At 47.7% G+C, this 13,492-nt stretch overlaps 1 protein-coding gene across 2 annotated transcripts in view; it reads left to right on the plus strand.

Annotated features, from left to right (window-relative positions):
• The window catches only part of ZNF366 (zinc finger protein 366), a 71,998-nt gene that overhangs the window by 46,310 nt on the left and 12,196 nt on the right, over nucleotides 1-13,492 (plus strand). For both annotated transcript variants that reach the window (XM_040451090.1, XM_040451101.1), the window contains exons 2-3: nucleotides 5,140-6,485; nucleotides 9,869-10,060. In XM_040451090.1, the coding sequence (XP_040307024.1) occupies nucleotides 5,154-6,485; nucleotides 9,869-10,060 (1,524 nt within the window). In that variant the 5' untranslated portion in view covers nucleotides 5,140-5,153. The remainder of the gene's footprint in view (nucleotides 1-5,139; nucleotides 6,486-9,868; nucleotides 10,061-13,492) is intronic.

The raw sequence follows: 13,492 nt of genomic DNA on the forward strand, positions 1-13,492 counted from the left end.
ATTATTTTCCATATATTTCCCATCTTGGATATAGCCAGGGATTATGGTTTACCGTGATTTGAGGGACAGTTCAAAGAAAGGAGCCCTTGAAAACTCAGGGGGATAAACAACAGTGCACACAAGGTGTATATATCGAGTTCTTCCCACAGTAGCTACCTGAGAGTTTATGAGTGTGCTCATGCTCTGATTAGGGATGTTTCAAAAAGTCACCTGCAGTCTAAATAAAGTGAGATAAAATGATAGACTTAAAAGTTCCAGGTGAAGACTTTAAAAACAAGAACTTTTCATTCCTTCTCTCATCCCATAGCAGTTTACTGAGCCTCTGCTCTGCAAAAAATCCCACTTTGGAGGAATGTTATAACAAGAACCTCTCATATGGACACAGAGAGGTTAGCTGTCAGTCCATGATGGACACTGGAAATGCAGCAGTAAACAAAACAGACCCAGCCCATGCCCTCACACTCCAGCGGGAGTCTCAAGAGTCAGTTTGCCAGTATTGACTCAGCACCATCCTTGTACTGGAGACTCAGGGTTTGACAAACAGGTCCTCCTGTCCCTGGGAAGGTGACTTCTGATCTTATACTGGGGGAGATACTTCAGGGTCCCACAGACTGGCTGAAGTAGCTCAGGAGACCACTCAATCCCTTCTGTCCCCACTCACCATCTGTTATCAATGTAAGCTCAGGGCTATCTCCCCAATAGAAAAAAGATCCACAGAGAAGAGATGGGGGAATATTCTCAAACTAGAAGGTTGATCTCCACACTGAGGGAACACACACTTCCTGGCCTCACCCAATGGCCTCCTTTAGCCTGGTTCACGTTCACTGCTGTGACAAGACCAACTCAGTGCAAATGGGTCAAGTCTTGGTTTTGACCTGCAAAGCAGAGACCCAGATGTGGACAAGAGCTTCAGCTTGGAAAAGAGAGATGCTGTCAGTCAGTGTCTATCTACTGATCCCAGTAGCTGTCCTCCCCTCCTGTCCACTCTTTCTTAGCCTCACGAGCACCACACTGACTAGTGTTTAACACACTTTCACATACATGCTCTGTTTTAAGTCTCTAAAAACCCAGGGGAGGATATCCCAACCCCATGGATGAGGAAACCAAGCCCCAAAATTAACTTGCTCAGTTTCTCAAAACTGCTAACACAAAGAATTCAAACCCAGATACCCTCAGCCTCCAAAGCAAGGCTCCCGATTATCCCAGAGGTGGCTATTTTACAATTTCAGTTCTTCTTCTTTGAATATTGTCTTGCTCATCCCGGTGGGGAACTGTCTTATAACATGCAATTTTCTGGGAGAAGCCACAGGTTACTGTCCGGGGGAGGGCCCGCAGCCCCCCTACCCTCTGTCCTTGGCCAAGATTACTGCTGCTCTCAGATCTCTCTTGCCTCCTGCATGGGAATCCCTATGTGCCATGGATGTCTGTGGGCCTATTTTTAGAAATAGAAGGGAGCATGCGGGTGGCACACAGTGAGGTTTTCTAGGAGTTTGTTAATATTTTTGTAGAGTCCACTGGGAGTTTTAAGTTGATTGATTTCAAGATAGATTACCTCCCAAGGATGACATCCTTTCCCTGCTCTTCCGTTCAACCCTCCCCATCCCCAATGAGTTCGCTTTTTTGTGGTTTTCTTTTACACCCTAGGGCTTCTCCTTAGCACCCTCTGCTCAGAAGACAAGGATATTAATAACTAGCAGCAGCTACACCTGATTTATTTCTCAAGAATGCCGAGAAGAAGCAGATCTAGTTCTCCTTGACTTCTGTAGAGATTGGTAGCATCCCTTAGGACCTTTTTGCAGAGGGGACTGCTGTTTTAAAGATCTGGAAAATATGTCCATGGATGGATCTCAATGCCTTTTTAAAGCTCCTGAGTCAATGATTTTATTCTAGAACAGGCACACTACCATTTTAGGGGTGGGGTGTGTATATACACAAGTCAGAAACTGGGGAAAATTTTTATCATATTAAAATAGGGAGGAAATTACAATGCACATATGTAAAGTCTCTGCATTTGGGGGACACAATTCTGCTGTTGATGTTAAAGGACACATCATCTCTGTTCAACGATGTTCTTTGCCTTGGAAGGTCGATGGTGATCAAATAAAAATGCAAACACTGAAAATAAATATGCTTTTGAAATCAGTATTGCATTAGAAATGTCAATCCTAGGGGCGCCTGGTTGGCTCAGTCGGTTAAGTGTCCAACTTCGGCTCAGGTCATGATCTTGCAGTTTGTGAGTTCAAGCCTCACATCAGGCTCTGTACTGACAGTTTGCTCAGAGCCTGGAGGCTGCTTGGGATTCTGTCTCCCTTTCCCTCTGCCCCTCCCCCACTCACCCTCTGTCTCTCTCTCAAAAATAAATAAACATTAAAAAAATTTTTTAAATAAAAAAGATATCAATTCTAATACAGTAAAGTGACTCAATTAGTATACTATGTTGCAAATGAAAACACAAATATTAAACAAAAGCAATAATAATTGTATATACCAAAGTACCTTTTGTTTCATAATTAGTGATAACATTCATTTCCAAGTAAGTACCTTCTAGTATAAGATATAACACACGGTTTAAAGATACCAGACATCATTAGTCATACATTTTCAAATACCTTCTTAACAATAAAATACACAAAAAATTCATTAAATTCTGGCCCATGTTCTGATATGTCTGTTCTCCCCCCCCCCCTGTTTTTTTAACTAATTCTACAATCAAGCTCTATGAAGCTCTATGAAATAGGAATCAGTAGCTCTTTAAATTTTTTTTTTTCAAACGTTTATTTATTTTTGGGACAGAGATAGACAGAGCATGAACGGGGGAGAGGCAGAGAGAGAGGGAGACACAGAATCGGAAACAGGCTCCAGGCTCTGAGCCATCAGCCCAGAGCCCGACGCGGGGCTCGAACTCACGGACCGCGAGATCGTGACCTGGCTGAAGTCGGACGCCTAACCGACTGCGCCACCCAGGCGCCCCTCATTAGCTCTTTAAACCAGATCAGAATAAAACAGAACCAGTGTGCACTCAGATGGGCTCTGCCAGTGTCTGTCACAGTCATGTGTAGCCTGGCATTTGGGTCCAGTCCAAGGAGCCTTTTTGCAAATAGAATCTTCTCTCCACAGAGGGTATACAACCAACCATAGACAAAACGACATCCAGAGAAAGGAGCTGCCATTTTTTCCTCTCTATTTCAATAGGACACATTAATCTGATCTGGAAGCCAGTTATTCTTATAGGAGCAACAAAGTCTCACACCAGGGCCCAACACACCCTTTATAACTGCATGTGAATTCAGGGATCAGAACCTGTTGAAATGCAAACGGAGACCTAGTAAATGTGGAACGCTATCCCAAGAGCCTCTGCCCTCTCCATCCTCGCTTAGGTACTGACGATAGCAGAGCAGCATACCCGGACCTCTGACAGGTCCTCGAGTTAGCAGTAGAAGAACCTTGCATTTGGTTAACAATTTTGGGAGGAAGCAGAAGGATAGGACGCACAGGTCTGGGCTTTCCTTCTGCTAAACAAGCAAGCTCTTTCTCTTCACCCCAAGCCCCAAGTCCACAGAAAGAGGACAAACCAGGACTATCTTCCCATCACATAAACACAAAGCAAAGATTAATAGACATTATTTTCTTTTCAGTTTTCTGATGATTTAACGTAACAGTTTTAAGTAATGCCCAAATATTCATATAATAAAGGCACAAGGGTTTTCCTCCCAGTTAGATCGTCTGTGTATGGAATTGGTAACCCAGTATAAAAAAAAAAAAAGGCCCATTTTTGCTTTAATGTGCTGCAGTTTTCAAACCTCAAGACATGTGTGATTTGGGGAATACTCAGGTGCTTACAGAAACCGCATTTGCCTCATCAAAGACTGGAGAAAATCGCTAGCAGCTGTTGGCCTTCTCACCCCTGGGACCCTCACCCTAACTGCTCAGCATGCAGCCATTCCCAAGGGCCAAGGCCCTCAGTTAATCCAGGACCCTATCCCAGCCCTGTCTCCGTTGGTCCCAGACCAGACTGCATACCTGGCCAGGGCAACTGGCTCTGTGAAAGCCTCTGTTGAGCAAAGGGAATCAATCCCATTCAAGCTCAGAGGATTTGGGTAGAAAGGGCCCTCAATGGAAACATCAAGTCAGCCACTTGGTTGTTTTTACCACTACCCACACGAGGAGTATAGAAAAGTGACAAGGAGACACGGGAAAGGAAGCCTCGTCCTTGGTTTAGACTCCAGCCCACAGGCTCTCCCACACATACCTGATAGAGTCACCAGGATGCAGTAACTGGCTCAGCAAGGCAAGGTCAGGTGCCTCAGGAGTCCTCGAAGGCCAAGCTTTACTTAGACACATGTGTGTCTAAGTTTTAGAGATTCACAGTCTTGGAATTTTTCACCTGAGGTGGCTTCAGGTGGAAGATTAAAGTGTGTAAATTACCAAGATGACTTTGTAACACTGGGTTGTATGCTTTTCTTAATCACACTGATCTCATCCACTTGATGTACCCCAGCAGCACACCTTGCTTGGCGTGGGTGACTCGGAAAATCTGAGATCCAAATCGAGCAGGAAAGTCTCTTCACCTGTGTGGGCTTGCATACTCCCCCCGCCGCCGCCTCCTCCAGCAGCAAAGGCCCGGAAGACAGAGAGGAAAGCAGGGGAAATTGGTTCCCTAAGAACAGAAAACAATCCAAAAGACACATTTAAGTCACCACTGGCAGATGCACTCTTTCTCAGGTTAAAAGACCCACAGAACACATCCCAGTTCTGACTTCTGTACTGAGGGGCGATGGGCATGAACGTGCCCTTCACCTGTCTGGGCCTAGGTACCCTCATCTTAAGTGGGCACAGTGGCTGGCTGAGTTCTCAGGTTCCTTCCCACGCCTCCCAACCCCCAGATGATATTCTGTGGCTGTGGATTTACACTGGAGCTCTAGGGTCCCACTCTGGGAGGCCACAGCTTTCCACATTAGTAATGGGTTCCTAAGGGGGAAAAAACAGTGATACTTCGAGCGGCCCTAGGATAAGGGAGGGTCAGTATTAAACAAGCATCACTCATCATAAATTAGTACTGATCATCTAGCCAAAACCCTTAAGGAAAAAGGGGGCTCTTTTTTTTTTTTTTTTAAAGATTAAGTTTCTTTTTCTTTAAAGGAAAATTGCCAAGGATGCAGAAGGAAATGAAGATGATCAAAGATGAGGATGTGCATTTCAATCTGGGTGTGAAGAGAGCCCCCTCCTTTCCCCACTGCCTGCAGCCAGTGGTTTCCCGAGGGAAGGCTCCCCAAAGACACCCCTTCCCAGAAGCTCTCCGGGGGCCTTTTTCCCAATTTCGGTATGAACCTCCTCCAGGACACCTAGATGGATTCCCGGGGGTCTTTGAAGGAGGAGGGTCTCGAAAACGGAAGAGCATGCCCACCAAGATGCCCTACAGCCACCCTGCGGAAGAGGCCCCTCTCGCCCTCCACTCCGAGGACAGCAAAAACCACGGCCCTCCGAACCTCTCCCTGCTCTTCCCGCAGCCCCCGCGCCCCAAGTATGACTCGCAAATGATCGACCTGTGCAACGTGGGCTTCCAGTTCTACCGCACCCTGGAACACTTGGGGGGCAAGCCGGTCAAGCAGGAGCCCGTGAAGCCCAGCGCCGTGTGGCCCCAGCCGACGCCCCCTCCGTTCCTGCCCGCGCCCTATCCCTACTACCCCAAGGTCCCCCCGGGCCTCATGTTCCCCTTCTTCATGCCATCGGCCTCCCCCTTCCCCTTCAGCCGGCACACCTTCCTGCCCAAGCAGCCCCCGGAAGCGCTGCTGCCTCGCAAGGCCGAGCCTCGGGAGAGCGAGGAGGCCAAGCAGAAGGTGGAGCGGGTGGACGTGAACGTGCGCATCGATGACAGTTACTACGTGGACGTGGGCGGGGCGCAGAAGCGCTGGCAGTGCCCCACCTGCGAGAAGTCCTACACCTCCAAGTACAACCTGGTGACCCACATCCTGGGCCACAGCGGGATCAAGCCGCACGCGTGCACCCGCTGCGGGAAGCTCTTCAAGCAGCTCAGCCACCTGCACACCCACATGCTCACCCACCAGGGCACACGGCCCCACAAGTGCCAGGTGTGCCACAAGGCCTTCACGCAGACCAGCCACCTGAAGCGCCACATGATGCAGCACAGCGAGGTGAAGCCGCACAACTGCCGCGTGTGCGGCCGGGGCTTTGCCTACCCCAGCGAGCTCAAGGCCCACGAGGCCAAGCACGCCAGCGGGCGCGAGAACATCTGTGTGGAGTGCGGCCTCGACTTCCCCACCTTGGCCCAGCTCAAGAGGCACCTCACCACTCACCGGGGCCCCATCCAGTACAGCTGCTCCGAGTGCGACAAGACCTTCCAGTACCCGAGCCAGCTGCAGAACCACATGATGAAGCACAAGGACATCCGGCCCTACATCTGCTCCGAGTGTGGCATGGAGTTCGTGCAGCCCCACCACCTCAAGCAGCACTCCCTCACCCACAAGGTACCGCCGGAACCCAGGCCGCGGGCGGGCGCCCGGGGAGCAAGCGCAGAGCCCTGGGGGGGCGGGGCCCGCAGACCTTCACCGCCCCGCACCTGGGCGGGGAGGAGCTGTGTAACCCTGGGCGAGGGGCTTCCTCCCTGAGTCCTGGCCGCCTTCCTCTCCTTGAAATGGGGGACGCTGGGGGGCCAGCAACCAAGTCCTTTGCCATCCAGCCTTCTAGAGTCTAAGATGGGCCTGGAAATAAATAACGTGGGCAGTTTGGAAAGGAGGGTGAGGAAGGCGGAAGGAAACAGCTGGTCCTTGTGCTGTTGCTTCTTAGCCTCCTGCCACCCCTAAAATTCTGTTTCTGGAAACTTCATCCAGGGCCCTAGCATGCGTGTGCCATCAGGTATTATTTACCCAAACCATTTCTGTGCCTGGGGTATGCTAATCAGAGCCACCTTCTAGAGAATTCTCTTGGTCCTTTGCTGCAGAAGTAGTGCCTACATTTTGGGGTGTTTTCACTCTCAGCTGTGAGGAGTGCTTCACATATGCACGTGGCTCTGGATCCAGCAAGGCCTCTGCTTCCCCTGGTAGAGCCCCTGCCTAGGTGGGTGTAGGGCCCTGTGGTTTTTTTTGTGGGGGGAATGAAAGAGCATCCTGCTCTGTCTGCTTTGTTTTTATCTTTCCTGGGCTCAGGTCTTTAAGGAGATATACAGGCACAAATGTCTAAATTCAGCCTGGTTTGCAACCAGAGCCCTGGAGTCATTCAGGATGAAGTAAGGCGAGGCCACAGTAGTGTCCCTGATAACTTACCCAGCTAAGCTGATTGGGTCTGCTTTGAGCTTCCAAGAGGAGAGGTTTGCCCCACTGGCTACCCTCACGCTTTTGACCGCAAGTGGTTTTCTTGGCAGGCGAGACTTCTAGCAAGCCAGAGTTTCTAAAAACACTCTTTAATTCAGAAAGGTCACTGGAGGACTTTGCTCAGCTGAGATAACATCTCTACCCAGCCATAGTGTGTTTCATTTGATAGGTTAGGACAAAACATGGGGCATTTTTTTGGCTCTGCCGTGGAGATGAAATGTGTGGTTGCCTTGTGGGCAGTGCACAAACAACTCCTGCCCCACAAAAGGCACCTGTAGATACCATCCAGAGAGGAGGCCCCTGCCAAGTGCAGGAACCCTCAGCAAAGAACCTGTACTGAGATTCACCCACAAAGGGGACCATTGCTGATTTCAGGGGCTCCTACATGTGTGGAAAAGGAATCAAAGATGCATTTCAGAACATATAAAAATTCCGTAAGATAGTAGAAAATGAAGTCAAAATGGGCAAAGCAGCCTCGTATCTGAAACATCTCACTGGAATTAGAAAACAAAATGCATTTTAATTCATAGTGTCAGCAGTGAGAGGTAGTGTTTATATAACGGTTGCTGTATATCAGGTGCTTTACTTCTCATTTAATCCTCTTTAACAACTGGAAGAGCAACCTGCAGATACTATTCTAGATTTGCAGATGAAGACGCTGAGGCATGGGGTGGTCACCCAGAATCTTGGACTCGAGCACCTGACTGAAACACTACTGTCAAGTCTTTCTCTTCTCCACCCCCTTCCCTCCCTCACCCCTGAAAACCCCTACAGGCTCCCTCTCTGATTTCACTGATCCTATTAGTGACAAGGTGGCTTCCTTTGTTCCCGGAGTTGTGTCTAGGCTTTCATTCACTTGAGTTCTAGGCCAGCTCATAGGTGAATTTTACCGTGGACATAGAATTCTCTGAGAGAATTCCAAAAACAGTGATAAGTAGATACTTCTCCTTGGTCCCAGGTCAGCTGAATCACAGATTAGTGTGAAGGCAATCTTGAGAAGAAAAATGCTGAAGTAACTTTTAAAAAACATCAAGAACATAATTTTCGTTAATTTCAAAAATTTAAATTCACTGATTGAATATGCAACACACTTAAAATTCATCTTCTTAGGAAGGCCTTAAAATTTAGGTCTCTTCATTAGTATATATCCATACTCTTCTGCAATCATCTAGACTCAAGAGTATTCCAGCTGGAAAGAGTCCCTGGCTCATGACCCACCATCTTCAAATGAGAAAACCATCACCAGGAAAGGCCATGAAACTTGCCTACAGTTACATAGCCAGTAAATGGTTGGGCAGAGACCTGAACTTGTCCTTGGGTGCCATGGGCTCACCAAAACTGAGGAGTGCTGTTTTATTATCAAGTCCCAAATTAAAGAAATGGACATATAGGCAGAGAGACTCAGAGGTAAGCTTGGAACTCCTCTCTCCCAGGTCATTATGGATACCAGGCAATATGTGTTTTATTAGGTACAGTTGTTAACTAAGCAACTTGTTATAATTCCATAATAATTTTAGTTTTAATGCCATGGTTCTCTAAGTTTTCCTTCTGAAAAGTCATTCCGTGTTAAGATAGCTTGCAAAGGCCTTTTCAGGGAAGCACTGGTTAGTTGGGACTAGCTAATACTCTACTCATGCTTTGAGTTCCTGGAAATGTTTTCAAGTGAGGACACTAATGCTTAAGTATTCAAATATCCACTGCCAAATTTCTCTATAGGACAGAAGCTAGCTGAGCAGAGGCTCCATAGCCAAATCACATAGAAGTCACTATGACCTATGGGAGCCCAGGTCACTGTGACCTATTGTAATTTATTGAACAGTAGATATGAATTGTTCTCCTGGGATTTTCAAGTGTATTAATGAGAACTCAAGAAAACATTGGTTTTCATATGAGAAATGATATTATCACTTTAGGAAGTTTTATTTTTTTTCATTATCATGAAGGGTAGATGATAGACTCATTTCACATATCATTCCACAGTGCTCCTACCAAAATCTTTTTAATCCCCAAAACTGTTATTGTAGAATTAACCCATGTAGCATCAGGAACAACAAAAGCAGTAGCGTTCTTTTCCTCTAAAGTTCTGGCTTAGGGGCGCCTGGGTGGCTTGGTCGGTTAAGCGTCCGACTTCGGCTCAGGTCATGATCTCACGGTCCGTGAGTTCGAGCCCCGCGTCGGGCTCTGGGCTGACAGCTCAGAGCCTGGAGCCTGTTTCAGATTCTGTGTCTCCCTCTCTCTATGCCCCTCCCCTGTTCATGCTCTGTCTCTCTCTGTCTCAAAAATAAATAAACGTTAAAAAAAATTTAAAAAAATAAAGTTCTGGCTTAGTTAATGGTTTTCAGAAGACAAAAAAAGGTTACGTAATCAACACCTTTCAAGAAAACAGCAGTTAACAAGGCTAAAGCCACACCATTTGGAACTCAACATCTGTCACCAGGCTCTTCATGGATTTTTGTGGCAAACAGAAGAATGAAGACTACAATTCTGATGAAAGCCTGTTACCTGCTAACCACAGTATTTTTGAATCTGCTTCCCTCTAGGGTGTGAAGGAACACAAATGTGGGATTTGCGGGCGGGAGTTCACTCTGTTGGCCAACATGAAGAGACACGTGCTGATTCATACCAACATCCGCGCCTACCAGTGTCACCTGTGCTACAAGAGTTTTGTGCAGAAACAGACCCTCAAGGCACACATGATCGTTCATTCTGACGTGAAGCCTTTCAAATGCAAGGTGGGCAGTGGGCCCTGGGAGGAATGCAGACAGGGAGGACTCTGAGGGTTGTACAAACGCCCAAGGAGAGAGAGTCTCCAGGAAACTTCCTACTATGTTTCACCAGTGGGGTCACTGAGGCTCAGAGTAGGTCTTTGGCTAACCCCAGGCCCATCTGCTGCTCTGTTCTTTGTACCACGCCAGCCTTTAGCTGGTCCCTGAGAAGCCTGTCCTATTGGTCTCACTGTGGAATCAGTGTGCAGGGGTGGAGGGAGCCAGTAGAGGAAGTCTGAGGGTGGAAGGCCCATTGGGAAATGAGGTTGTTAAAGGATGAAGGTGATGTGGAAAGTTCCCATTCCAGAAAGAAGCAATTGAGTATAATACTCTTCTCCTTACAAGCCAATGAGTGAAACACAGAAAGGAGTCACAGAGTCTTCTAGCACTGCCCCCTCCCTTCTCACACTGCACTCCCTCACCCCCCTCCGCCTTCCTGACACTTGGACTTCAAGTGTAATTTGAGGACAGGTCTCTGAGGCAGGATGAAAGAGACTCCAAGGTTAGTCCTCTGACGACCTTAGAAATGCTTGTTTGGGCCAAGGAATAACTGTGAGCACAGTCATCTGAAGTGTTTCTTTGTTCCTAAGTACCATGGAGCTCAGGGATTTTGAGCATCTTCATTAAAATGTCTGCATCAGATTCATTTGGTTGAATTGCTATTTTATCAGCTGAGAAAATGTGTGAGTTGGAGATTTGTAAAACTCAAGGCATTGACTGGTAGGTATTATTTAGAAATGCTTGGGCTTCCCAGGCTTTTCCCCCTTCTTCCCATCCTCTCCCCACATTGTTTCCCTTCTCCACTTCTAGAATGAGAAGGAATCTTGCTGAGGATTGGGTAGTTTAATGTACTGGCACGTGCCATCCCCATCATGAAGAGAGAGAGCTGAGGGGGAAGGAGAGGGAAATCACACCCTCAGATATTGTTAGAGCCTTTCTGTTTGAAATGGAAGTTTCCCTTCTCTGTCACTGCATGTCTTATAGGGTCCAGATGATATTCTCCGTCCATCTGAGGGGCGGTTCCTGCTTTAATCCCTCTACAGCATGTCCCCTTTCCCCCCCTTCTTGAAGAAACCCCCTGTGAAGCTGACTGCTTTCCTGTGTTGGCCACTCCTGGACAGGGTGAGCGGGGTCAGGAACCAGAGCTTCCCTAGACCTGTGTGGGCATTCTCTGCAGGTGGGGGAGGGAGGTTTCTCCCTCCAGCCCTTTCCTGCCACCCACTTGTGTTTCCCCTCCTTTGCTTCAAGTTCCCAGTGGTTTGCAAGTCAATTTATGTCCATCTTGAGCCATCTGAGTTGAAGGAGAAGGAAGCTGCGTGCAGAAGGGGCTACATAATTGATAGTGCCTGATGCAAAATGAAAATGTAAGGCCCCTTGTTCAAATGTTATTAAGAAATTTTGAGATGGTACAAGTAGAACATTACACCAAACTCAGGACGCTTCTGAGATGGGGCTGGGTGTGACTGCATTGGTCACACACCCACGAAGCTAGCCCTGGCCACATGAGCCCAGGGACTCCGTACATCACTTCTTCTCTCTCTGATTAGGCATTTGGATTTCCTTCCCGCTTCCCACTTTGAGCCTTTCACTTTTAACAGAGCTATTCCTGCCTGCCAGAAGTTTGCTGTCTCCTAAAGTCAAGGTGCAAACGGGCACTGCTTGCCACTCCTCATTTGCTGTGCTGAGTTTACTCTTGGGCTTCCAGCATGAACTGTATTTTTTATCAAACCAACTGGTGGCAGAACACATACATTGTTAAGGCATGAAGGTAGCCATGCTTGTGGTCCCTTCCACTCGTGTCCAGTCCAACTAACTCACACTTCTGCCTTTTCAAGTCAGGTCCAGGAGTAGTTGTGAAACCAGGCAGAAGATACCTCTGAAATAAGGGATATGTCAGGGAGCAGAGCCGCTGCAGGAAAAGGGCTTGCAGGCTGGGTTTGATCTGGGGACGCAGAGGCAGTTCTGTTTGCCTACCTCAAGGGCCTCAGAGTGGCCTGGAGGATTTCTTGGACCAGGTGGTACCCGAGGATTTAGAGGATTCTCTCTGGCACCAGGGCACAGAAGACTGCATGCTGTAGTGCAACCTGGGCCCAATGATGCAGTGAACCAGCCCTGCTCAAAGCTTTATGTCTCCTTTCATGAATCACTGCCCCCTCCTCCTCCATCCACCCCAATGATAGTGCACATACATGGTTTAGAGGGTGCCTGATGATCAACTTTATGGTTCGGAAACTCAATATGACCTCTCCCTGAGAATGGTTTAGGCTCTGGATGTATGCTCACACCACCAGATTCCATAAGAGAAGGGCTTGCAGTATAAGTTATGAGCTCTGAAATGATGCACAGTTTATACTCTTCAGTACCAGATGGGCCTGGTGCACGAATTGGACTGGTCATCTGCAAAGGCATCCTTTTCCTGGTTGGGGGGGTGGGACAGGTTGTCCTAGAAGACCACACTTTGGGTCAGGTGGCTGCCTCGGAGAGTGTATCTACTATCAGGAGAAAAATAATTGGATGTTGAAGGGTATTTTTGTCAAACAGGTGGCCCTTCTCCCTTCTTAGATGTTTCTTGAACGAGGACAGGCATCAGTCACCTCAATGGAGAGCCCTCTGCCTCCTGAGAAGTGCCAGAAGCACTGCCAGGGTCCTCCTCCTCTTTGTCCCCATGTCCCCACAAAGTGCTGCCTTTCTTCACTTCAGAGGAATCTCAGAGCATGTCTGAGTTTACAGATCACATGACAGGGCTCTTTGTGTCCTGTCCAGGCTCCAGATCCAGATCCCACTGTTGGGTGGGCCATCTCGAGATGGTGTCCTGTAACCTTTGCTCCCCATCAGTGTTGTTGTAGATTCTTGGAGATCTGGTAATGGGTAGAGGTTGATGGTGCTTTGGGAGTTAGGTACAGGATGGAGGGCCATTTGCTCCTTGCTACAGAATTCAGAGTCAATCAGACACGGGTGACTGGCTGGCTGCATAGTGATGTTGGAGAAAAGGCCCAGACAACTAAACCCAAGCTTTACTGTACTCACAGGGAAGGGTTATTCCCCTCACACGGTTGACATGGCTAGCAAAAAGACATAGGCCTTGTTCCAGTCGTACTCCAAGTGTCAGCTCCGTCTCCTTTACTCGAAAACTTATAAAAAGGGGAGACTGTTTAAATAACAGGTTCTAATTTCTTAGGATTCACACCACTGAAAATCCTTCCAAACATACAGCCCTCCCCCTGTTGCAACATGAAATGGTTCTCTCTGCCCCGTGCTCAGTGGAAACAGCTGTCCACAGCAAGCAGAAACATTCGCTTACTGTGAGATTAAGCATTAACAATAGGATGGAAAATTAGAGGAGAGGAAAGGTTTCCATTCTGTGTTTCTATTTTTTTTTTTTTATAAAAAAAAATTACT

The sequence above is a fragment of the Herpailurus yagouaroundi genome, unplaced genomic scaffold (assembly GCF_014898765.1).
Source record: "Herpailurus yagouaroundi ecotype Mexico unplaced genomic scaffold, PumYag 29, whole genome shotgun sequence".
Classification (NCBI taxonomy): Eukaryota; Metazoa; Chordata; class Mammalia; order Carnivora; family Felidae; genus Herpailurus; species Herpailurus yagouaroundi.